This window comes from Aspergillus costaricaensis (genome assembly GCF_003184835.1).
Source record: "Aspergillus costaricaensis CBS 115574 unplaced genomic scaffold BO79scaffold_3, whole genome shotgun sequence".
NCBI lineage: Eukaryota > Fungi > Ascomycota > Eurotiomycetes > Eurotiales > Aspergillaceae > Aspergillus > Aspergillus costaricensis.
The window spans coordinates 1230311-1254929 of NW_020291803.1; the positions used below are offsets into that span (position 1 = coordinate 1230311).

The 24619-nt window shown below is 49.9% G+C and overlaps 9 protein-coding genes across 9 annotated transcripts; 7 read left to right on the forward strand and 2 right to left on the reverse strand.

Annotated features, from left to right (window-relative positions):
* Window positions 1–1150: 1150 nt before the first annotated feature.
* Window positions 1151–4930, forward strand: BO79DRAFT_187757 (putative eukaryotic translation initiation factor eIF-2C4; the record flags this gene model as incomplete). The annotated part of the gene is made up of 7 exons (XM_025680557.1): window positions 1151–1267; window positions 1699–2079; window positions 2128–2240; window positions 2291–2493; window positions 2547–2695; window positions 2751–4587; window positions 4647–4930. The coding sequence occupies 7 exons, from the start codon at window positions 1151–1153 to the stop codon at window positions 4841–4843; spliced, it is 2997 nt and encodes a 998-aa protein (XP_025544136.1). The 3' UTR covers window positions 4844–4930.
* A 1457-nt stretch (window positions 4931–6387) lies between these two features.
* BO79DRAFT_242838 (SAGA histone acetyltransferase complex subunit SPT7) lies at window positions 6388–10978 on the reverse strand. Its single transcript, XM_025685236.1, has 4 exons — window positions 9452–10978; window positions 8252–9390; window positions 7519–8204; window positions 6388–7461 (listed from the first exon to the last, which is right to left on the reverse strand). The coding sequence occupies exons 1-4, from the start codon at window positions 10527–10529 to the stop codon at window positions 6837–6839; spliced, it is 3528 nt and encodes a 1175-aa protein (XP_025544137.1). The 5' UTR covers window positions 10530–10978; the 3' UTR covers window positions 6388–6836.
* A 361-nt stretch (window positions 10979–11339) lies between these two features.
* BO79DRAFT_137560 (VanZ family protein) lies at window positions 11340–12166 on the forward strand (the record flags this gene model as incomplete). The annotated part of the gene is made up of 2 exons (XM_025678126.1): window positions 11340–11364; window positions 11559–12166. 2 exons carry the CDS (start codon window positions 11340–11342, stop codon window positions 12164–12166), a joined length of 633 nt encoding a protein of 210 aa, XP_025544138.1.
* An 83-nt stretch (window positions 12167–12249) lies between these two features.
* Window positions 12250–12667, forward strand: BO79DRAFT_45016 (uncharacterized protein). Its single transcript, XM_025689266.1, has one exon. The coding sequence runs from the start codon at window positions 12333–12335 to the stop codon at window positions 12606–12608; it is 276 nt and encodes a 91-aa protein (XP_025544139.1). The 5' UTR covers window positions 12250–12332; the 3' UTR covers window positions 12609–12667.
* A 712-nt stretch (window positions 12668–13379) lies between these two features.
* ptpB (tyrosine protein phosphatase PTP1) lies at window positions 13380–16068 on the reverse strand (the record flags this gene model as incomplete). Its single annotated transcript, XM_025683695.1, has 5 exons — window positions 13380–14222; window positions 14281–14546; window positions 14681–15108; window positions 15156–15269; window positions 16052–16068. The coding sequence occupies 5 exons, from the start codon at window positions 16066–16068 to the stop codon at window positions 13380–13382; spliced, it is 1668 nt and encodes a 555-aa protein (XP_025544140.1).
* A 211-nt stretch (window positions 16069–16279) lies between these two features.
* Window positions 16280–17225, forward strand: BO79DRAFT_207017 (uncharacterized protein). The gene is made up of 4 exons (XM_025682093.1): window positions 16280–16463; window positions 16533–16550; window positions 16607–16721; window positions 16801–17225. Exons 1-4 carry the CDS (start codon window positions 16416–16418, stop codon window positions 16881–16883), a joined length of 264 nt encoding a protein of 87 aa, XP_025544141.1. The 5' UTR covers window positions 16280–16415; the 3' UTR covers window positions 16884–17225.
* Window positions 17226–19437: 2212 nt separating this feature from the next.
* Window positions 19438–21097, forward strand: midA (putative cell wall protein). Its single transcript, XM_025682094.1, has one exon. It carries the CDS (start codon window positions 19779–19781, stop codon window positions 20604–20606), a length of 828 nt encoding a protein of 275 aa, XP_025544142.1. The 5' UTR covers window positions 19438–19778; the 3' UTR covers window positions 20607–21097.
* Window positions 21098–22015: 918 nt separating this feature from the next.
* Window positions 22016–22967, forward strand: BO79DRAFT_224805 (uncharacterized protein; the record flags this gene model as incomplete). The annotated part of the gene is made up of 2 exons (XM_025683696.1): window positions 22016–22595; window positions 22666–22967. The coding sequence occupies 2 exons, from the start codon at window positions 22016–22018 to the stop codon at window positions 22965–22967; spliced, it is 882 nt and encodes a 293-aa protein (XP_025544143.1).
* A 951-nt stretch (window positions 22968–23918) lies between these two features.
* Window positions 23919–24554, forward strand: BO79DRAFT_272785 (uncharacterized protein; the record flags this gene model as incomplete). Its single annotated transcript, XM_025687456.1, has 2 exons — window positions 23919–24464; window positions 24511–24554. The coding sequence occupies exons 1-2, from the start codon at window positions 24026–24028 to the stop codon at window positions 24552–24554; spliced, it is 483 nt and encodes a 160-aa protein (XP_025544144.1). The 5' UTR covers window positions 23919–24025.
* Between the last annotated feature and the right edge of the window lie 65 nt (window positions 24555–24619).

Below are 24619 nucleotides of genomic sequence, written 5' to 3' on the forward strand. Positions count from 1 at the left end.
GCGTCCTGGGAGGACTCTTCTTGTACGGATTCTTTGCCAATGAGAGCTGTTCACTCGTATTTGAGGCGTATGATCTAGCGAGATCGCTCGTCTTGACTGAAGAATGGGTCATTCTGCTCAAGTGATTCAGTACACAAAGTGCTTTTGTAGGACGATTCCGAAGGTCGGTGACAATCAACTGCATAGTGAGAAGGTGTCCTTCAACTATCTTCTTGCTTGCTTGTGTTCCTCGATACATTCTTGGCCATATAAATCTTCAGCTCCACCACTACATCAATAGCGTATATTTGCGTTCGTCCATTGGTAATGTTGTTAGATCTCTCGATCTCCCGATTCTGCTCGTGGCGTATCGATCGTTCTCTGTGATAAGGTGGTCCCGAATACGTAAACCGTAGTTGTCCAATTTTATATGAAGGATCAAGGATCGTCATTTTATCTGAGCTCTCTAAATTCGTTAGCTTGCGGTTAAATGGCACATTTCCAAGCAAATTGAAAGGAAGCCCACCAGGTGCTGGAAATAAACTACTTAGATATGAAGTATCACCTCTGATAATTCTTCATTCCAATTGGTAGCAATCCAACTATTGTAGCACTCTCTTCCATTTCACATTTGAAATGATATTGTGCGCAATCCCGCGCAATCTCCGTAAAGTAGACACAGCGTAGATCGTCTGAGCAATCTGAAGCCATCCAGATTGACCTCACTGCCAGTTCTCCATTGACTCAGGCTTCAGTTTGTAAACACGACAAACAAGGAAGGCGCGATCAATCCCAGGCTGCTCTTCTCTGCCTCCCTCCTTCCTCATCTAGATCTTAACACGCGTTGTTGCCCCTCCAACTCGCCATCGACGTGTTTCCGCTCTCTCTTTCTGTTTCTTCCCTATCTTCTCATCCTCCTACCTCTCTCTGTATCCTCACATTTGACTTCATCTTCTCTTATTCGACTTAGTCCTTTTCGTGGGCGTCAAGGTATAAAAGGCCTCCTCTCTCTTCCTCTTCCTCTTCTTCCTTCTTCCTCCCCAACCTACTCCTCTTCTCTTGAGCGCTCCTCCCTTCTGTTGCTTCCTCTGATCGTTGACCATCATCACACATAGCCTAAAAACCCAAGAAATTCAATAAACAACAAAAATATCTCGGCGTTGTCGCAGCCATGCAGGCGAGCAAAAATGTTCCGCTTTCGGACCCGGCGTTGGACCGGCCGAGATTAAAGACAGACATGTGCAAGAACGTGGACTTGCCAATGTCTGCGTTTGCGATTAACCACTTGGTAAGTTCAGGCCTCTGTTTGCATTCCCTCGATTCGTTCAATATGCATCATGTGGTGTAATGCACTGGCGTTCCTGTCACCGCCGTCGGGCCGCGTCGTACGGCGTATTCCCTTGGTCTTTTCACCGTCCTTCTTTATACGGGCTGGGAATCTCCGGGATATTCCCTCCCTCCGACCCATTACCTTCTCCCCTGCTTCCAAATCTGAAGGGACTTGCCGGTCTTTTTTACTCTGTACAACCTACTTTGAAGGCTATCACCTGCAGGACGTCGCCTATTCACCCCATTTCACTGAGCAAACGCCTCCTGCTGTCATTATCATGCCGGGATTCACCTTTCCACCATTCCTTTCATGTAGGAAGTTGACTTCCATATTCCTATTTCACTGGCTCTATTGCTTCACAATATGTGGGAATGTCCGTTTCTCGACAGGAATATAAATATCCCCTTGATCTCTCTCCCAGGGTTTCTTCTTCTTCCTTCTCCATCACCCTATTCTACTTTCCTACCTACCCGTGTGCTTCCTTTGCAAACCATTTTCGTTTATCGTTTTTCCTTTTCGTTTTTACCCTTTCAAAGCAACTATCTTGCATTACATCGTTGTTCATCATGGACAACATTGAAGCCATCAACAAACTCCCAGGGGGTCTCCGTCACTTGAGAATTCGTACTGATGAGGAGTTCCAAAAGTACTCTGTACCAGTGGAGACTGTCCCCCGTCCAGGTTTCAATACAACCGGAAAAGAAGTCGAGCTTTCGCTCAATGCCTACCCCATTACGAAGTTCCCAAGCCGAACCGTTTATCAGTACGATGTAAGTTGCGCCCCAGATGAATCACTTCTCCATTGCTAACCTTTATAGGTTCACATCGGCACCGGACTGGAGAAGTTCATTGTCAATAAGAAGGTGTGGAATTCCAGGGCTCGAAGGGCGGCTTTGAAGAGCATCGTCTATGATGGCTCGAAGCTTGCATGGTAGGTAGACCACCGAGTATCTCACAGGGCACTGCTTATGGTACAACCAGGTCGATGAACCTCTACAAAACCGAATTCAATGAGGAAATCAATCTTGACGTCGAAGAGGGTCGGCCCGTGCGGAAAGGCATAGAGAAGGACAAGAATACCTTCCGTCTGCTTGTCCGGCACACAAGGACAGTCAACCTGGCCGTGTTGAATGCTTGGCTCTCCGGTCAGGCGTCCTTCGACGATGGAGTGCTGGAGGCGATGAGTAAGTACTCACTCTTTTCCTGATGTTATTAGAGACCAACTGACAATCTCCAGATTTCCTTGACCATGTTCTTAGAGAACATCCCAGCTCACGGCTTCTGGCCATCAAACGTTCCTTTTTTGATGAAAATGGAGGGAAGGGGGAGCTGGGCGGGGGCGTCATTGCTCTTAAGGGAATGTATCAATCCATTCGGCCTGCCATCGTGAGATTGCCCTTATTCTACCTTACCCCGGTCTTTGATCTAACTGTTATACCAGGGCGGTAGACTTATTGTCAATGTCGACGTCTCCAATACATGCTTTTGGGCCCGTATTAGCCTGACTGGCGCGGCACTGGAGATTTGTGACGCCAGAGACCATCAGCATCTATGCCATCTCCTTAGGCCCAAGCCGGATGGATATGGCGGAGTTACCGAGTCGGAGCTTTTCCAAGAAGTCAGTAGGCGGCTCCGAAAGCTGGTTGTGGCTCCATTCTACGGAGGATGCCCAGTCCTGGGAGTCCGGTTCACTGTCAAGGGGCTTATTAACGGCAACGCACGCCAGTACATGGTTGACATAAAGGACAAGGCTACCGGAAAGATTGACCGGATGAGCGTCGAGCAGTACTTCAAGCGCAAGTACGACCTGACCCTCAACGACTGGGCACTTCCCATGGTAGAGATGACCAAGAAAGATGTGGTCTACCCTATGGAGGTCTTGACCATTCAGGGTCTCCAGCGCTTTCCTTTTAAGTTGAATGAAACCCAGACAGCATCGATGATCAAATATGCGGCGTCTCGGCCGTCAGACAGGCTCGAGACAATTCTCACTTCTAAGAGAACACTTGCCCACGACCAAGACCCTGTCCTTAACAACTTTGGGCTTAAGATCAGCAATACCATGATGAAGACCAAGGCTCGGCTTCTACCAAGTCCCGCCGTCATGTTCGGCAACAACCAGCGCATCGAGCCTGGTGTTAGTGGCCGCTGGGATCTCCGCGGAAAGAAGTTCTACACAGCAAACCCACAGCCCCTTCAAACATGGGGGATTGGCTATTTCCCTGGAAGACGCAACGTTATCAGTAACGACCAGGTAGTCAGATTCGCCGACAACTTTATGAAGACCTATGCTGGACATGGAGGCACAATTACCCGCCGTCCTGTGATCATCGAGCTCAAAGAAGACATTGGTGAAGCGATCAAAAAGCTGTATGAGGGTGCCGGAAAGGCAAATCAAGAGGACCCTCAGTTGCTTCTTGTCATCGTCCCGGATAAAAATTCCTTCACTTATACGCGGATTAAGAAGTCGTGTGACTGCCGCTGGGGTGTGCCTTCCCAAGTCCTGCAGGCAGGTCATGTCAATAGGGGTAATCCCCAATATGTTTCCAATGTCCTCATGAAGGTGAACGCTAAGCTTGGAGGAGTCACAAATCGTGCCATCTCAAAGGTGCAAGGAGCGACCTTGCGTCAAGGCTCAATGATTATTGGCGCTGACGTGACTCATCCTCCCATGGGTGTGTGGTCACCCTCAATGGCGGCAGTTTCCGTGTCCAAGGATCCCTATGGTAGCAGCTACTTCGGTGCTTGCGAAGCAAACATGGATCGTATAGAGATCATCTCGCGGACCAGTATGGAGTTTATGCTCGCCCCTCTTGTTCGTGAATGGATAACCACTATCGGACAGGGACGCGCGCCTAAGTACGTTTACTACTTCCGTGATGGTGTTTCTTCCGGTCAGTTCGAGCACGTACTCAATCAAGAGGTCATAAATATCAAGAGCGTCATTACTCAGCATAACATGAATCAGTGGGATGGTAAGATCACTGTGGTGGTTGCTAACAAGCGTCACCATTTGCGAGCATTCCCAAAGCCGGCCGATCGCAATGCTGCTGACAAGAACGGTAACCCGCTGCCCGGTATTCTGATTGAGAAAGATGTGACCTCTCCACATGATTGGGATTTCCTCCTCTATTCGCATATTGCTCTGCAGGGAACTTCGCGGCCCGTTCATTATCATGTTATCCTCGACCAGATAAAGCACAAGCCCCATGAGCTTCAGAACATGATTTATGATCATTGTTACCAGTACATCCGGTCTACGACTTCGGTCTCCTTGTGTAAGTTGCCTTACTCCCATTCTGTGAGGTTTATAGTTCTAACATGTATGAAACATTAGACCCTGCCATTTACTATGCGCACCTTATCGCTAGTCGTGCCCGCAGCCACGAGGATGTTCCGGCCAGCTCTGGCCCACAGAGCGGTAACACGATCAAGCTTACGAATCCCAAGCCTAAGAACAGGCCAATTGACCCTAAGCTACTGCCAATCATCAACCGGAGGAACAGACTTCCCTGGCAGATGTGGTACATCTAGACAGAAGTTGGCGTGGTGGAGATATTGGTTGCTTTTTTCCTTTAGTATTTTACATAGCGATGTCCGGTACATCGTCTGAACTGCTTGCTATTGTCGTACTCGGATTGCATCGGCTCAACACTGAAGTTCAGGTAGCAAACTCTTTGACTCTAACTGACCAGCCTTGATGGTAGGACGGTTTAGGTCGATAGGGATTGCAGGCCCGATCATTGGCGTACCGTACCATAGTCCTTGAGTTTCAATTAAGTTTTATTGCTTTACCAGTTGTGCACAAGAGCTCGTAGCCAGTAGGACAATTAGTAGATCACCTCTGAGTGTTAAAAGATTCATCAGACTAGGTCGGTCACGGACGAGCCAGACAGTATAGGTCAGGTTAAGCCAACAAGCGGGTGCGCCAAACCTAACAATCAGCAAGCCAAGATGAAGAGATCGTACAAAGCCCAACAGAGAGCGCGCCCCAAACTTTGAACCCCCACAAACCAAGTAGAACGAATCGAAGGTGACTAAACCACCCAGCCAGGAGCGTCGAGTATAGCAGAGTAAGGCTACTACTACTATTCGGAGGATTGAGGGGTAGCTATCTACCTACCTATCTACGTTTATATACTGGACCAGTAAAGTAGTAAGACCTGGGCCTATATTTCCTATTTAACTTCTTGTCCTTATTGATGCTATTACCTTTATTAGTGGATGTAAGAAAAGGATGATGGGTGCAGGAAGGTGCGATGCGATGTGGTGAGATAGGATGTAGATGGGGGGGGGGGGGCATTTGCGTGACAATGTATTGAACATACTAATCCTGTTCCATATAAAGTGTATTAGTACCTACTATAGAGGGCTAGAATGGTTTAAGCTTCGGAGTACTTTTCGAGTTCGGTAAGTTGGTTAGGCCCTGCCTGCCTTCCCTGTATTGTTGGGATGAGATGGGATAGTGGGGGATGGTGGGATGTTGCACAGTATGTATGTGTCTACGGTCGCAGAAGATTTGAGGTAGTTGTGTGTTTGTTTCAACTTGTTTGGATTGTGGTGATGTGTGGATGGATGTGTTTGTGTTTGTAGTTGATAGATCTAACTGAGTTGAGCAGGGGTTAGGAATAGGATAGGTAGTATATTCAGATGCAGTTGGGATGTGTTAGGATAGTAGATGGAAGGAATATCATGCCATGTATGCATATGCGCATGCTGCTGCTGCTGCTGCTGCTGCATCTCGGAGGTAGATAGGTGGTGCCTGTCTGTTCGTCTTGTGTTTGTGTTACCCTGCTAGTAGTAGCTACTTACCGTCTTAATGGGATGACGTTACACGGTAGTACCAGATGAGCGTTTGTTTGTGAGATCTAGACAATAAAAATATTACAGATGAAAATACTTCCCGTCTAGAAACGCACAAGCCAAGCCAAGAAAAAGAAGGGCTGATGCAGATGCAGCCCAGATCGTAATGGAAGGAAATCATTAATCCCTGTTCTTATGTTCTATCTACGTTGAACAGGTATGCATGATCTTGTGTTACGGTATACGAAGGCAAGTAAATTGAACAAGGATGCATCGTTTGTATTTGTGTATCTTCATTTATCTGTTTTTTTGTGTGTGGTTACCCCTTGTAGTTCCGTTCTCTTGTCGCACACTGGTAATGCTGGGATTAGATAGGACAAGAGGGGGCTCGAACTCGAAGTCGAACTCGAACTCAAACGTGGGCTCGGGTAAAGGCAGGCAGCTGGGAAGAAAGAGCGCGACGCCACATATCGCACACTATATATCATCCAAGAGTGAAAACAGGCGATGAAAGAGAATGAGAAAACAAGTGAGATGGAAGAAGATGTAACAAAAGTGGGTAAGAAAGGTAGATAAGACATAAGTGGTGGACGATATAATATACTGCAAAGAAGACATAGACGAAAGGAAAAAGGAAATAATAAAAGTGGTAGAAGAGGTAGAGGGGAATAATCATGGTATAGTGAGGTAGTACAGTGCGGGGGAATGGGTAGGACAGATCATATCATGACGCTTCATCTGCCGTTCCGTTTGGTAGGGCAGCAGCGCTGTCGTGGTTGGGGTTCTGGTCATCGTTTGAGGTCCCAGCTGGGGCTTGATGCTCAGCACCAGTCCCTTCTGGCGCGGTCGAGTTTTCCATCTCGCCCTTGATAGTTGCATCCTGGGCAGAGGGCTCGTCCGCTGAAGCGGCCGTAAACAACGATCCGTTGGACGGCTTGGTACCATCTACTCCAACGGCGGCGGCATCGTCTCCTTCAGCTGTCGCGTCGGGAGCGCCCAGGCTAGGCCCGTTCTTCTTGAATTTCTTTTTACTCGGCTCCGACGTCCCAGACTTAGCGCCCGACTGCCCCGATGCGGAGGGTGGGAGGGGTCGCTTCTGGGGACTGGTGGTCACGCCTGAAGGAGCGGAAGGCGGCGGGATCTTGCCAGACGCGGGCAGACGGGGTCGCGCGGCCATGGGTCGTTGTTTCGGCGGTAGTTCAAGATCTTCGACCAAAGGCTCATTGTTGTTTGCCTGGAGCTTAGAGCTGAAGAATTCTTGAACCAACCCAATTTGCAAAGCGAGAGAGTCATTGGTGATGCGAGGGTAGGGAGCGGGCGGGGGGAAGAGAGTGACGGCTTGGGCAGCACTGCAAAAACCCATCAGTATCAAACAAGCAATAATCAATATAATAAGAGAAACATACCTGGTGTTCTGTGCCTGCGCAGCGTTGTACATCCTGTTCTGCAAGAGATGAAGTGGCACGCTGAGTGTGGCCAGACCAAACTCCTTGTCCAGCCCCAATTCCTTAAACCCGAAGAAGTCCTCATCGATATCTTCTGCAAAGTCACCGCCGATGAACTGTTCACTGCCATCGTGGAATGCGTTGGAGCCATCCTCCCCGCCATCTGCAAGTGCAGGTCGCAGGAGCTCGGACAGCAGCGAGCGCAGCCGGTCATGAGCTGTCGAAAGCTTCGTCCCGAGCCGCTCCACATCGTCCTTAATGTACGACTCCAAAGACTCTACATCGATGCCAACAGATGAGAGAGTGTGTAGTACGATCTCCGGCTCCGTGTACGCTCGCTTCCACTGAGCTGTACCCGTCGCCTCGGTCGCGTCGGTAGTCGGGACTTTCGGGGATTCCATGTACGACTTCAGGGTTTCGCCGATCTTCTGGAAGAAGTCGGAGGCAATATCAGTCACTGCATCCAGGGCCGAAGGCTGATACTCCTCAAAGCCAGTGTGGTAGAAGATCTTCGCCACGGAACGCTGCAAGGCCGCTTTGCAAACCCAAGGAGCAATGACAGGACCCCCGTCATTCATCACATGTGGTGACACATCCTGCTCGACGAAGGGTTCCGGCTGGTATTTCTGGAACTGATTCTGGTACATCTTTGGAGGGTTAGACAAGGGAAATTATGATTCGAGAGATCGCTTACCTGAGACTGCAGTTGCATCTGCTTGACGATGCCGATCTTCGAGCAGACCTTTCGCGTTTCCTGCATTTGGCGCATGTTTGCATCCATTTTGCGGGCCAGCTTACTATCTGGTTGAGTGAATGAGCCTTGCGGGAGGATCCTCAAAAACTCTTCGGACGCATCCACAATGTTGCCGTCTGAGTCTTCCTTCCAGAGTAGCTGAGAGGGTAGATCGGGAACCCCTGACATGACATCGTAATAGTCGGGGATCACTCGATCCTCATCCACTTCAATGCCTTCTGCGAGCGTTTCACCCGCGGCGCCAGGTTCCATGCCTTGTCCTGTTGACTCGCGCGCCTTGTCGTTCTCTGCAAGATTATGCTTTTGGTTTCTGATCCACCGCCGCATGCCCGCTTTGGTACGGAGCAATGCTGGCTCATCGGAGTTGAGCTTGTCACCTTTGAAGAGACGATGCCTCTCTGCGGCAATGAGGGCGCGATCCTTCTTCGTCACCTGTTTCCAGACTTTGTATTCGGGATCTTCGGAATCCACACCAGACGCGGGCAATGCGCTCAGCGCGGTGCTTGTCGGGACTAACCCATCAATGTCCATAGCATCACCTTGGCTTCCAGGTACACCAGAGCTGACGCCCGCAGGGTCAGATGGCGTTTGTGTGCCAGGCGGCGGCGTTACAAGCCCGTTCTGAGTCCCCTCCATCACAACATCAGAATCCGAACGGACCGGCCCCGGAGGCTGAGAGCTCTGACCAGGAGGCTCCGATCCACTGGGAGTATTTCGAACAGGCGCAGTGCCCTTCTTCGATGATGACTTGCCGGGGGCCTTGCGACCACGGGACGACATGATCGGTTCGTCGTCACTCTCTTCGGCGCCATCCATTTCGGCCATCTGCAGTCGGCGCTCTTCTGCTTCGACCTCGGCGCGGTCTCGGATGACGATGTCTGGAATCAGAGGGACGAGCTTCTCCGTCTCCTTCTTCATGTATAAAGCATGCTTGCGCAAGAAGTGTTCTGGGTTGGTGTTGTATTTGAAGCAATTCGACCATATTAAATTGATGTCATCGACGAATTCCTGCTTCGACTTGTATTGCAGCGCTTTCAGCTTCTTCGTCATGGTTCCTAGATCCATCGGATGTTTGATAACTAGCGCAGGGGTCAGCAAAGAGACACACGGCGTGGTTCTTCGTCCGTCAGGGTATCTTACTTGTATAGTAGTCAGGCGCATCGCGCTTATTCACCCGAGTCAAGAAGGCGCTTGAATGCTCAGTCATCGCCTTGAGCTCACTAAGCACTTTCTCTGCAGCTTCATACAGCTCTTCTTGGCCAATCTTGTCCTCACTAGCCCACTTACTACGGTTCTTACGAACCTCGCTCATCAGGCTTCGGAGTTCCGCGTCAGATGCTTGGACCAAACTCCGCTTCATGTCAATTCTTGCGATCAGGTTCTTGAGGGTCAGGCTCGAGGCGCCCAGGTTCGCGCTACTCAGCGACCCATATCCATTGGAGGTTGGGTTCGCATTGTTGCCCGCATTCGCCTGACCCGACATTTCCGCTTCTACCTGTCGCTCCGACTCTTCTAGCCGCTGCTGGTCCAACATGGCATCTCTATCATTCTCTAAAGTATAAAAGAGTGTGTGGAAACTTCTCCTAGCAGCTTCCTCGGTCGCCTTCTTATCTTCCTCTAGCTTCTTGCGGATATCCTCCAAGGTCTCCTTCTTGGGCTCCTTCTGCGCATCGGGCCCGACCGACACGGAGCCGCTGGGCGGTCGGCTGGGCGATGGGAAGCTACTAGGTAGCTGAGAGGCAGCGAGAGACTTGGGCTTAGGAGGAGATGCGGCTTCGGTATCTTCAGCGTCATCTTCGTCGTCATACTCATCGTAGTCATCGTCATCTAACTTCCTGGCGGGCTTCTTGGGGGGCGCCGGGGGCGGAGCGGGTTCGTCGGCGCGTTGGCTCTCGGGTTGGGACTCGTCGGAATCGTTGGCAGGGCGGGCATCTTCGGCAGCTTTCTGGTTGGCAAAGAGAGCATTTATTTGCGCCTCACTGCGTTTGTACAGATCCCGGAACATGGCGATGCGCGGGTCCTCGTCGCCTGCAATATCGGCATCTGATATCAGACCGCCCGCGTGAGACCCGTCGGCGTCGGCCGAAGCGCGCATCTGGGGGGTTCGCGAACCGGAAAAAGATTTGGGATAGCCATTGACAGACCGCGCATCATGGAAATCATCCGGCGGGCGCAGATGACCTGGGGGGAGCCAGGCGTGGTGGTGTCCGAGCGACATGCTCGCTCCAAGACCCCGGTTCTGGGGCGGGCGAGGGGGGCTCGTTTCTCCACGGTTCGGATCAGTTCCAGCTAAGGTACAAGGGGGTCTTTTGAGACGCCGAAAAAGACATATACATTAGGGTACAGGGGTCAAGAAATGAGGGACGATGATTTGGAGACCCCAAGTGATGAAATAGTGGGGGGATTTGATGGGGGACTGGAGGGCTTCTTTATAAGGTTCTCTGCGCGAACGGATGAGATGAAGTTGGTTGCGTGAAGGCGGAACGGCGACCGCAGCTTCAGACCAACCGCGCAATTCGTTGACTCCAGCAGTAGCAGCAGCAGCAGCAAAGCAAAGCAACTAACAGAGTAACTAGTAGTAGTTGTGAAGGGAAGATATAGTAATAATAATGAGACAGAATAACACTAATGACAAAAAGGAATGAGCCGACAAAAAGTGAATCCGCATTAATATTAAATAATAGAATAAAATCAAACAAGGCAAGCAATAACCCGTTCAATGAATTGAACTTGGGAACGGGGGAACAAGCAACACTCAGCCTCGATGAGGACAAGAAAAGAAGAAGGAATGGCAGGGAGTTTCCCGAGGATGTTTCAACCACAATAAACCCCAGTTTCAGCCTGAGGCTGCGCCGTCTCTAGCTGTCTGTCTGTCTGTATCGTAAAGTAAACTAAACCACATGACATGCCATCATCTTCATCGCTTCATCATCCAGTCTTCCCTCTTCCGGCCTTTTTCTTTTCTCCCTCTACGCCCTCCTCTCTCTACACTCCCTCCCCGTAATCATCTCCTTCCAGATCGCCCATCATGCGAATCCGATACCCTTTCGCGGGTATGTCTTTTCCCCCCGATCTTCCCCATCCATTGAGCTCTTCCCACCCGTTTCCACCCTCTTCCGAAGCCAAAAGTGAAGCTCTATGATACCTAATCATCCGATTACATCAAGAGCTTCACCAGCTTCCCACACAACACCAACTAATACCAAAATACCACCATAATCTGTACCACTAACAACACTCTCACCAGGCGCCTTTCTTTTCCTCCTCATCCTCGCCGCCTACATCGGCCTCCTCCCACACAGCACATCATCCACTCTTCCGTCCCAACTCCAACCCAATGACAAGTTCCTCCATGTCGTCACCTTCTTCCTCCTCTCCCTCGTCTTCTACTGGATCTTCGACACCACCCGTCGTCGCACCCTCCACCTAACCCTCATCGTCTGCACTCTCGTCCTCGGCATCGGCTCCGAAATCATCCAAGGTCTCCTCCCCAACGGCAGGTCCTTCGATGCCTTTGACCTTCTCGCCAACATTGTCGGCAGTCTCGGCGCCGTCGGCCTTTGCGGCTGGTACCACCGGCGCATGCTCGACCGGCGACGCAAGGCGCGCTTCGGCTCCCTGGGCGGCGACGGCACAGAGAATGATGTCGAGCTCGGAGTGACGGGCCACCACAGCGACGACGAGGAGGGTCTTGGACCCCAGGAGACAGGTGTTATGAGCCTAGAGCAGGAGGTAGATAACTGGGATGAGAACGCTGTCGATAATTGGGATGAGGAGGACGAGTCCGGAGATCTGGCCGTTGATACCTCCAAGAGGACGTCGCCCGCTGAAGATGGGAAGAAGCGGAGTGATTAAGTCGCATTCTAGCTAGCTAGCTAGCTAGCTAGATCTATGGCTATTGCGCCTTCTCGCTAGCTACCTATATTCTATCATGCTTTGCACGTCTCTCGGGCCGTGAAGTCCGCTTCACCCAGCAGAATGACATTGCTGCCCACCATATGATCGCGACGTATACGCTTACATGGCGTTGATGCGCTCACCACCACCTGTCGCTCTCTACATTGCATACACTCTCTATCTGCCAATCGCCCCTCCGCGACACCCCGATATAATCCCAACCCATCCTCCACATGATAGGGAAGACTATCTGTACCCCGCCCGCTTCGACGATTGCTATACTACGCTACGCAGAAAAGAAAGGCAACGAAACGAAAGAAAGGAAATGGAAAATGTTACCATACCTATCTATCTATTCACACCTGCTACTACTACTACTCTCGCTACGACCGTGTCATGACCCGACCCGTTATCTACCGGCGTTTTGAGTTGATCGTCTACATTCTGTTTTGTGGTTTTCTTTTCTTTTCTTCTTTTTCTCTCTATATCTTCTGCGTCTCTCCTCTACGAACCCTAACTATCTAGCTATCTCTATTCTTATTACTCCTCCTGGTTCTGGTTCTGGTTTTTGCTCTATAAACCCCTCCGTGGGAATTATGATGTACATAGGATAACAGAGATGAGGAGGGGGGAGTTTTGTTTCCCGTTTAATAGTATAAGAACGCTTTGCTTTATATTGAGTGGTTGATTGATCAGGTGATAGGTAGTATTCTGGTAGGGTGTGTAAGAGAGGACCTTTCAGGGCACGCGTATGAACAGATGCATCGTTATTCATTTCCAGGCAGATCCACAAGTCCAGTATGGTACACCAGTTCTAATGCTAGGGGGGAAAACAGAATGAAAAGCTGAAGAGAGAGAATCGCGCGGGAGTAAGCACATCAGCTTCGGATGACAATGTTCAGGACGGTTTGCTTATGAAAGTGTAAGCATCCTGGGCACTGAAGTAATAAAAGCATCAGGTCGTATACTGAAACATAGTATGCAGGGTGGCGCAAAGGGCAAAGAATGCATGTTGAAGATGCAGGTCAGAACTCGTAACTAGTCATGGCAAAAAGAAAAAACGACAAACATGGCAAAAGAAAAACATCAATAGGCGATTAGAATGTTATATATGTACGAGGGAAGGTAATATAATAATGTTGTCTGAGACCGGAACCGGTCGTCCCTAGCCTCATTCGTTATCGGAAACCTCGGGGGTGCCCGACCAGCTCCGGGTAGGAGTAGATCGGTGATCGTCAGCAGGTTCGAGCTCAGGTTTGGAAGATGGTCGGTAGCTGTCGTCGGTTGACAACTTGGCCATCTTCGTTGACCTCTCATCCGACTTGCGCCCGCTGGGCACGGCAGTCTTTCCGAGCTTGAGATCGGTCTGCTCCCGTAGGACTTCGTATATAAACTGGAGTTGCATCTCATTATAGACCATCATCATTCGCTGCTCGCGCATTTGGTTGACCGTTTCGAAGACAGGGTCGATGTCGGGGTCAGTCGCCTCTAGTAACTGGCCGGACTCGAGCTCCTGCAAAAGATGGTCCAGCGCGATAAACGTGCCTGTCCGGCCGACACCAGCACTGCAGTGTACAATGCGGGGGTTAGCAGGGGTGCATTTCGAACCGGACAGTTTGATCAACTGAAGGAGCGCATCGCGGTCATCGCCCTCGGGCTTGGAATAGTCCGCCCAACCGGCGAACAGAAAATGCCAGACAATCTTCGACTCGGTGCCGAGGGTGAGCCGAAGTTTGCGGATTTCCGAGCGAGATGTGGGATCCCATTGAGTCTCGAGCAGTGTAACATAGCCTAGAAGGTCCTCATCGGCTTGCTGGTGATGGTTGTCGTTCATGAACGGGTCTTGCTCACGTCGCAGGGGCATCGTGGCGTTTTCGCGGTCCAGTGGGAAGTACTGGGCACATTTCTCTCTGCCCGCCTCAAATGTCTGCGTGAGCATGACGATGACGCCTACATCCTCACTTTCATGGAACACCATGTGCCAAAAGTGGGATAGCTGGTCCGGCTTCGGTCCCTACATAGCAGCGGATTAGCATTTATCCTTCAACCCTCAGCAGAATATATGCGCCCACCTGCGTCGCGATATACCGTCGCTCCTCCTGCGAGACTGAGTCTTCGAGGACAATCGGCGATGCGTTAATAAAATCGCATTCCCCTTCTGGCACCCGCAGATGGATGCGGGAGTTGGCCCATGCCTGCACGTTCACGTATCGGTTTCTTGCCCTGACCTCGGGGTCTCCCTCTAGCGCCCAACGGTGTGAGGGGTCGTTGGCTAGCATCCCCTCGTGTATCCGAGTCCGCTGCATCCATTCGAGTTCCTCGAATTTTTGATGGATTTCTATCACAAGAAAGATATATTAGTCAGGCCGTAGACAATATTGAGAGAGGTGCAACTCCTTCAACTGCGCCCGAAACGACTGGGAGACCCAGAAGCAGCAAGCGGGGTGAAGTGCCAGGCGGGCGCATACTGACCTAGGACCGACTGGCAGAGAAATGGAGGAACCGATTCATTATCGCGCGCTTCCAGGCCAGGATCGTCGTTCTCCGGACCATCTATGATCTCGAAGCCATCGTCATTATCCTCGGGAAGCGACCGCTTGGTCGCTTGTACGCTGGTATCGATCTTGATGGTGGGATGAGCCATCTTGGCCGCAGCGATCCTCTGGAAGGCCCGAACCTTGCCCAGGACGCCGCGCGCCTTCTTCGAGACCCGCTTCTTAGTCGCTGCGAGTTTTCGGGGGCCGCTGCGTAGACTGAAGGTATCGGGGGAGGGCGAGCGGGAGGTTGGGGCAGTGATGACTTCCCCCTCGATGCCGTCGGGCGGATCCTCGTGCGCGCCGTTGGGGGGATGCGGCAGGGATGATATCTGTAGCGTGGACAGATCGGGACAGCTGTGGAAGCTGCCCCTCGACGTAATGTTATGCTTGGCCAGATTTCTGGATCTCACGGGAACAACGCGCGGCCGAATAGGAAGACTGCCTGGCAGTCGATAATAGTATGGAAGATGACTCGGCCGGCAGACAAGACCCGACAGCCAACTTCTTCGTGCAGCCCACAACCCCTGCAACGTGTACGAGGAGAAAAATGATTGGGTGATTATCAGAAAGAAAAAAAAAATATGGACGAACAGGGAGAACCACCGGGTCAGTGAAAATGAAGTAATAACCTCGTCAACAAAATGCGACCCGGGGGAAACAGCAGGCGAGAGGGTCCGGCCAGCAGCAGGAAAAGAAGGAGAGTAAGTATTTGATGCAAGACCCCCTCGCGACACCGTTTGGCAATTGCTGTTCTCCCCGCACTCTCTCGTCTTTTTGGGGTCTTTTAACCTCAGGACGTGGCCAGCAGTCCAATCAGTCAAGTCATTAAATAGATTAGAACAATGAGGTTGTTAAGGAGAGTGGGTTTGGACTAATAGAATAAGTATGGGTTATACAAGGAAGAGAAAAGAAGCAGAAATGGGCAGCCAAGAAAAAAATATTAGAATAGGAGATGTTTCTCTGGCAGGTTGGCAGCAGAGTTTGTAGTATGTATCGAACAAGAAGAGATCCTTCTCATTCCTGGTAATTTTCTTTTTCTTCTGATTTATTCGGGGTCCAGACGGTATGGATCCCTTCAGGAGATTATTAGTATTTTTATTATTATTTTTATTACTACTACTACTGCGCATTACGACGGCTTCCATGCTTTAGTTAAGGGTTGGGGGATGGCAAAAGAATGATGTAATTCAGGAGAGCGTCTCTCAGGAACAGATAGTACAAGAGTATTTGCATTCACCATTCAGAGCCATGCTTCGTCCGAGGCATGATTCAGATCTCCAGCGGTGCCTTGAGATCTTCATCCAACCGGCCATCGTCAGCCATGATGGTCGGCCTCAGGCGGTCGATCTATCCACTTTCCATCCCTTTAATCCGCCCGGATCATCGCTTTCTCCGAGACACTTTGCCGCGGGCGGAGTATCGTGTCCTTTACCTCTGATTGGTGGAGTTCCCAGTTGTGTCACCAGCCTCAGGCTTAACTCAGTTGGTGGCTGGACCTCACTGTCGCCTTTCTTTCTCTCTTCAAGGGTGCAACCACGCGTTTTTTTCTTCTCCCTTTCGCTTCTCACCAGCCCCCCCACGGTGCGCTGGCTTCATCCCTTTTGCACTCAAGCTTTAGTCTAGCTTGTGTTGCCACGGATCCCACCTGATCTACGTAGTCCACATTGAAGATGTTTCGGGCGTTTCTCAAAAGCGCATTTCTGCTACGGCCTCTCGAGGTGTGTATGAGGCACTTGTGTCTGGAATCTCGCACACAACCCTCCATACTAACGGTCTTCTTCATACAGGAATGGCTTACCTCTAGGGTAGGTGTATGATCATATCTAGTCCTTGAGCTTGATGCTCATGTTGCCACGTATAGCTGCTGGCCAGCCGGTCGTTTCATAAATTGGTTGGGGGAATTCACCGCAAGGTTCATCACCTGAAGACGGGTGTCCCACTGGAAGAGGTGCATGGCCCTGACTCTGGAAAGTCTGGTATGAACTTCGCCCATACCGTGAACCGGTCATGGTAGCTGTGTAGTATCATTTGATACTAACCTGCCCCTCACTCTAGCTTCGAAGTTGAGTCAATTCTTTGAGTACTTCAAAGAAGAGCTGAAGGACCAGATGAAAGGGAACCCCCGCAACAAGCATTGATGAGAAGGTGGAGTTTCTTTCATCCGGGCTTTTATGACAGCCCTGCTTTTTATGACTTGTGATACCCATCAATATTCATATACTCCGTTACTTTCTGTTTCTCTGTTGTTCGTGCTTGTCCATCCTGATCTGTCTAATATACCATCTGGAATACCGGATACAGATTGGGCTGTAGCTCTTCTGCACCATGAGCTACATCCCTCATTCCATCCGGAGAACGATTACCATTGCTTCATCCGCTTTGCCTAACCGTGTATCTTTGGACTGTTGGGTTGGGCCTTGAAATGTCGAAGCGTACATATATAGTCTTAAATAGAGTCGAACGTAACCGAATATCAAACAATTAGTTAGCAAATCCATCGCTTATATCATCCAAACCTTCTACATAGGCAGAAAAGATCTTATCCCTTGGTCATAGCCGGCCATGGCTGGGCACGACTAAAACCTTATCCCCCATGTGATGTGTACTATATCGGGAAATCCGGATGGCAGGACCTGTATGTTTCAAGGGCCGATTCCCAGGGACTCCCCGGCACGAGTGTGTGTGTGTCCTCGCTGCCAGGGCTACTTTATTCTTTGCGTAACCTGCATATGCAGGCGAGGTGTTACTTGTGCGACCACAGAATAGTACAGAGGATGAGAAATACGTACATACTACAGACGCAAACACCTACATAACCTAACCTCGTCGAAATATCCCCATCTGAGTCACTGCACATTTCATAACTGATTACATACCAGGTAGACAGACAACTAATGCAAGCGAAGCAAAAGGAATGATAACGAACGCCTTTGACTAACCCCGATCACTAAGCAAGCAGGAGAAAAGCAAGCGAGATCACTCATCCTTGCCACGCGATCAACTGGCGGACGGAGTGGCTGCAGAGACCCGAATCGACCCGTAATAATCTCTACCTCCTACTGGGAGAGAGGGTATGATGGGGAACGGTCTAGGCACACGCACTATTGAGGAGATATACGTAACCTCGATGAGTACACACACAACACACGCACACTGGAACCCTTCAAGACCAAGACCACTCTAAGAAGTCGTCAACCCCACGGTATGTTAATTAACAGAAATATGGAGTCTAATGACAACAACGTTCCAGAGCGTCGTGTCATGTCTAATGAGGAGCAGTTGACTAGTATGGATGGCCAGCTGGGTACTTTGTAATTTGCAGAGAGGAATCTAGAACCGTCAGATGCTGCCGATCACCCGACTCGAACTCGAAAGTGGCTAGCTAGCTAGCTAACCCTCTCTCTCACCGTGAGAGAGAAGATAATTATTAACTGGTCTTATGGAGAGCAGTAATCAAGTTTTATTATGAAAGTGTCGGGTGGCACTCAGACTAAGGTTTATGAAGGATGAATCATTTACGAACAAGACCAGTTTGACCCTTAAGATGCAGGGTCTTTGGGGCTTAGTGATAACGCTACGGGGAAGAGTACTAAGCCCCGTTGGTATTGCCATAAGGAAAGACAGCTCAGCAAAAACGCTGTGGGAACGGAGTCACCGGCCCAATTGCCGCCCTGGCGTCCATTAAGCGGACAGCTGCTGCAGTCGGGTGAGCCGGCACACGTCGATGGCCATGTTTGGAAAGATGGAAAGATTTGTTTCTTTCGGATTGAAACACGTGAGAGAGAATGTACGTATGTGCGTATTCCCAGGAAAACACCGAGGATGTGGGTGCTCGGAAACTACAGAATTTTCTTTTCTTCTTCCTTATTTTACTATCGAACCGGAGCCACGCGGATACAATGAAAGGGACCACCCAACATCAAGAAGCATAAAAATTGATAGAATGTACACATATCCAGTCATCAGAAGTAAAATTGTGGATTATTATTGTTGATTCGGTGTTGTTGTTTGTTGGTTGGTGCCGAATCTTAGGTAATTCCTCCCAAGGAACAAAGTTGTTTTCTATGGTACGGTCATTAACCGATACCTAAAGACCCATGGTACATGCCTTAAAATAGCAACGTGTGTACCAGAATTACTCTAATGGATTATGGAACGCATTAATTTTGTAAGATCGCTTTGTGATCTACCATACTATGGACTTGCTTGCTCCTCACTCTAGCCGACCAAGCCGGAGCACTACTGCTCAGGTACCTCACTAGGAGGTTAGAGTGGGATCGGGACGACCCAGAAAGCACCGTATTGGGCATAGTAGTCCGAGACAAAGGCCGTGACAGCCAACGGGCAGAAAAAGAAGAATACCCATAGTATCCATAATACTCAGTACCAAATACTGGGCGGAAAGTCAGGCGCCCCAAAAATGCAATAACAAAACACTAAAAAAACACAAAAAACACAAAACGAGGGGCGCCCCTGTGCAGAACTGTCTCAACTGGCAGCCGCTGACTGGCTGGCATGTTCTTTAGCGCCGACGCTAGAGAGCGCCGACTCCTGGGCACGACGCTGGGATTGGTGTTGCGCAGCCAAAAGTCCCGTTGGTGGCCCCCCCCCAATTGAGCCGGCCAGTGCCCTTCCACCATCCCGTTCCCTTCGTCTCCCTCTCCGTCTCTCTTTCATCTCCAGTCCCTTTTCATCTCCATCCCGCCTCCTTACGCTCTTTCCTGTCCTTCTTACCACACACACCACCACCCACAACTCTATATCTGCAGTCACTCGTTAACCCCTCCTTGTGAATCATATCTTCCGACAGCCTCTTTTTGTCCTCCTGCTGTCTCCCCCGATTCTCAACCCTCCAAACGATCGTTTCTCACCATCTGGGCACCCCCGTGTCGCGTTGGAATTGTAATCTCGCCTCCCCGGTGTCGGTTCTCTCCACTGCCCTCCTGCCTCATCCGTGTTGGCTCTGGAAGCCTCGAAAGAACGCCTTGAATACCCCGAGTTCCGACTTATCGATCTCATCCGACGTGCCCATCATGCGAGCCGCTCGTCTTTCGTTCCTCCTCTACTCCCTGTCCCTCGTGGCTGTCGTCGCTGGCCAGAGCGCTGCAGTCACGAGTGTAGGCAACGCCGTCACCTCTGCCGCTGCCGCCGCTACCACAGAGGCCCCTTCTACCACATCTAGTGAATCATCCTCGACGTCTGAGTCCTCTACCTCGACTTCGGAGAGCTCTTCGACCACCAGTGAACCTACAACTACGTCGTCTACTTCGGAAGAGACCACTTCCACGACCAACAAGCAACCCCAACAAACCACCCAGCCGCAACAGACAACATCATCCAACAACAACAACAATGCGCAGACAACTGCAGTCACTACAACGGACAAGAACGGCAAGACCACCGTCGAAAGCACTACCCAGCAGACCACCGCAACCCCGGTTGTGCAGACGGTCACGACTATCGAGACCATCAGTGGAACCCCCGTCCAAACCACTCTCACCACTACTTCGACTCCTGCCAGTGCTGACTCCACGGGCAGTCCTGGTCTGAGCGGCACTTCGTCTGATAACTCTAACAGCAGCTCTGGTCTCTCGTCCTCTCAGAAGAAGATCATCATCGGTGTCGTCGTCGGTGTGGGTGGTGCAATCATCGTCGGTGCCCTTGCCGTTGTTGGCTGGAGGATCCACGCTCGCAAGGCTGCGCAAGACAACGACGAGGCTGCTGATCTCATGAGCGGCACGGCAGTCGGTGCGGGTGCTCGCGAGAAGGCACCCAGCCCCGGTGCTGGTGGCACGCCCTTCAAGACCACGCTTGACCAGTATCACAACCCTGGACCCGTCAACGCTGCATCAAACTTCTAAGCCAACCCGGCATCCTGTCTATGATACGAACACACCACCCTTTTCCTATGTTTATCCTGCGGTAACGAACAGGGAAGACATATGGTCTGGTCTGATACCGTTCTTGAGACTGTAAATTTGTACGATTATGACGCAGTTATTGTTGGCGCTTGTGGAGAGGAAATCCTCTGATTTGTTGTTTTCTCACTGCTATCTTGGGTTGTTTGCTTTGCATTCAAGAAGCTACCGCTCTTTTCTCGCTCTGATAGACCATACGTCGGGTCTTTACCGATATCACGCTCCTTTTACTTAGCACAGCGATTTTGTCCTAGCATTTATGGTTGGTCGATTTAGTTTGATTCCCCCCTCGAGCATTTGTTTTCTTTTCTGGCGGAGCGGTGAGCGGCAAAGTGTCCCGTCTCTGTCTCTGCTGTGGATTGCAGATCCCCGATCTCAGCCTTCAAAAAGCTTTCGATTGTATGTATTTAATAAAAAAGATGACTTGAGAAGGATTCCTGCAGTAATTGTACTGTCAATGATGTCATGACAGTTTTGCTAGACTAGATATGCTGCATATGTGTAGTTACCTATTTACTATGCAGGTCATACATCGTAGCGTCTGATGATCCAAGCCTTCTCACCATGTTTAATACAGACGACCTCGGTAGGAAATAGCACAATCACTGACATGTCTTGGTCCACACTATATGCCGGTAGTGAACAGTGCGCCAGGAACATGCGATCCTGCAATGTGAGTTTATCGTCAACTTGCATTATCTAAAGCCGTTCCAACTATCTCACATTAACACTCAGCAATGCCATTTACCAATATACTTATCTTAATTGCATAACTCCTCACATAAGGAGTATGAGCGATCAGACACCCCAACACCTATTCCTCGATCTACGACGACACTAGTGGTACAACAGCACGATCAGCCATAAGGCCTTCGGAATATATCTATCATGATAATGTACGATGCAAAAGATCGCATAATCATATTGTCCGTCTACATATGATGCGTCGCACAGCGGAGGGGTCAAAGGTGCTGTGGTGCCTGACAGCCTGAGGAATGTTATATATCCCGAAGAAGACTAGTGAGCACGTGGCGTCGTGTCGGACGCGCTCGCGAATCCCTGCCGCCTTTCACGTTGTTCCGCCGCGGCCATTGCTGGTCTCTCCGGACAACCATCTCTACTATCGTCAACTGGATAGATACGATTGAGTGGCAATTGTGGTTACTGAACAACAAATCTGTTCCTGTCTTTGTCGCATGAGTGACAAGAAACCATTCCTATATTTACAACGATATCTTCACTACCTCCACGCGTTACGACTTGACATAACCCTCTATCCACCCATCCGGCTGAATCGCATTACTTCAATCAATCAACTACAGACAATCACAATGATGTTCGTTCCGCTCCCCATGCAGCAGCAACCAGGATCATCACCACCACCACCTCAACAGCAGCACCAACAATACACACCTACCCGACCATCTCCCCTCTCACCACGCCGTCTCACAAACACCCCCTCAGCAACACCCAACATCTTCGCCGCCACCTCCAACAACAGCACCCAATTCAACATCCCCTCCAGCCCCTTCACACTTCCAACACCCACGAAACTCCCCTCCATATCGGCATCAGCACCACCATCCCCGACGCCACCACAGCAACAACAGCAATCACACCACCAATTCGCAAGAAGACAAAGAAACATTCAATCTTCCCCCAACTATGCCCACCGCTACGCCAACACCATCTCCAACCCCATGACCAAGCACTTAAAATCAAGCGCGTCTCCCTCGGCACGCCGGAATGTGTTTCTAAATCGCGTGAAGCGGGATCGGGATGATGGGCGGTTTGGCGATCGCGGCGAGCAGTTGGTGCTTATGGAGCATGTGGCGGAGGAGAAGAGGTGGGGAGAGGTGATGAGACGGAGGGCGGAGGAGATGATGGGTGTTGTTGAGGAAGAAGAGGAAGAGGGGTATGCCAATGGATATGGTATGTTCGACAGCTTCCTTGTCTGAGACGTCTTATGATGATATGACGATGCTAACGATTGCCCGCTCAGATGATGTAGACGCATATGCTCTGGACGAGTACTTGCAAGAACAAGCGGCCGAGATGGAACGGTTGGAGTATTTGAACCAGCAGCCACAGCCACAGCCACAGCAGCAGCAGCAGCAGCATCACCACGGATTGTTTGATTCAGGTGGTCCTGCTGGTAGAGGTAATGGTGGGATGAACATCTCATTTAGTGATGAAGAAGAATACGATGATCTATTCATGGATCTAGCGGGGCATGATGGTGGTCCTGATATCCCTGGGTCAAGTGGGGGATTTGCGCATAGTCAGGATATGGACATGTCATGATTGTTGTCTTGTCTGTGCGTGTGTCTGTATCGGATCTCGATATGGGAGTGTCTTGTCGCGGGTCGATGGGACTGTTGTCACTACTAGTATCACGTTGATTGTTACGGACAGGGCAAAAGCATGGTCTGGTCTGGTTTGATATGGTCTGGCGTTGAATGAGGTACATGGATTGGGTCTATAATGATATAGGGTACTACTACCTACCCACCCAACCGGTTATCTAGACAGTAGTAATTAGCAAATCATCCAGTATAGTCAACCCTCAGATAGTAATCTAGTCTGTCCATATATTTCATACCATGTTTTTGCTTAGCACATAGATGTGCCTCAGTTTAGTTGTAGTATAGATAGGCAAGCTACTATATGCATAATAGTAGAGTATCTCTTACAGACTATCCTCATAGAAGTTTCCCAACCCTAATTCCAAGACGGCCTATTCGCCCTTTGGATAACTCCCAAGTCTGATGGGTCAGGACATGGGTTACCGCCCCATAGTATGTTTAGTACTCGTTCCGTTCCGTCTCTGACACCTCTTATCACCCACAACCCCAACATCCCCCGGTCCAGTACTACTTAAGGACATGAATGATCATCACCTATCGTCCAAGCTCCCTCAACCAAGTCTATAATAAACTCGGTTTACTTGAATTAGAGAAGATCCCTTCACCCTAGTCAGGATAATCCGGGCTCGCCGTGAGGTATCAGAATCAGATACTATAATCCTCCGAGTGATCGGATACCTTTCGAGCCAATCATTACCTACATACAAACCCTTCACCCCTAAGTACTCTTGCAAAGGGTTGTTGGTCGGTTGGTTGGTTGCTTCAACTCTTCCTACTTTACAAAGGAGAAACACGGAAGATTATTTCTCCTTCTTCCCTTCCCTCCTAAATCAATGGACATCCCTTGATTGAATCTAAGAACTTCTTCATCTTCACCTTCATCCTTCATATTAGAAGTATCGGAGAGTGCCAACAAACATTCACCATATAACCCCATCATCATATCACCCCTTTTAATAACGCGGATAGTTCATTATCATCACCGCCCACTCCATCATGGATGCCTCAACACCAGATGTTAGTCGCGACCGCATTCTCCACCAAATCCACGGAGTTCTCTTCGAGTTCCTCCGACAGTCTGAAGACACAGGCGGCCCGATGCGAATACTCGGTGATACTCCAAATAGCATACTCGATCCTAAAGATTATCTAGGATCTATACGCCCCTTTGTTACAGAAATCCAGAATTGCGTCCATGAATTTAATGCAAATATCAAGACTTGTTTCATTGCAGTCAACATCTACCCTGGAAAGCACACCTACTTTGTGGTCGACCTTAATAATACCGAGTATGACTATCAGACTGCTCATGAATGCAAGACATTGGTACCCGTTTATATCCTACGCCTATCAAAAAGAAATCCCAGGATTTTCAGAAAACGGGAGCTGGATGGACAACTTGCTGAGACTCTTAGGATCATGCATAATGGCCACGGTCAAGATCCTCTACCTTTGGTTGACAATTACTGTGATCCAAATAGACAATACAGCAACCCTCGAAGCCTCAAACGTTGATGATGTCTAGGTGTTCCAGATTTGTTGCATTGATGATGCTGTCATGGAGTCTGATGCATCTGTTGATAGTTAGTA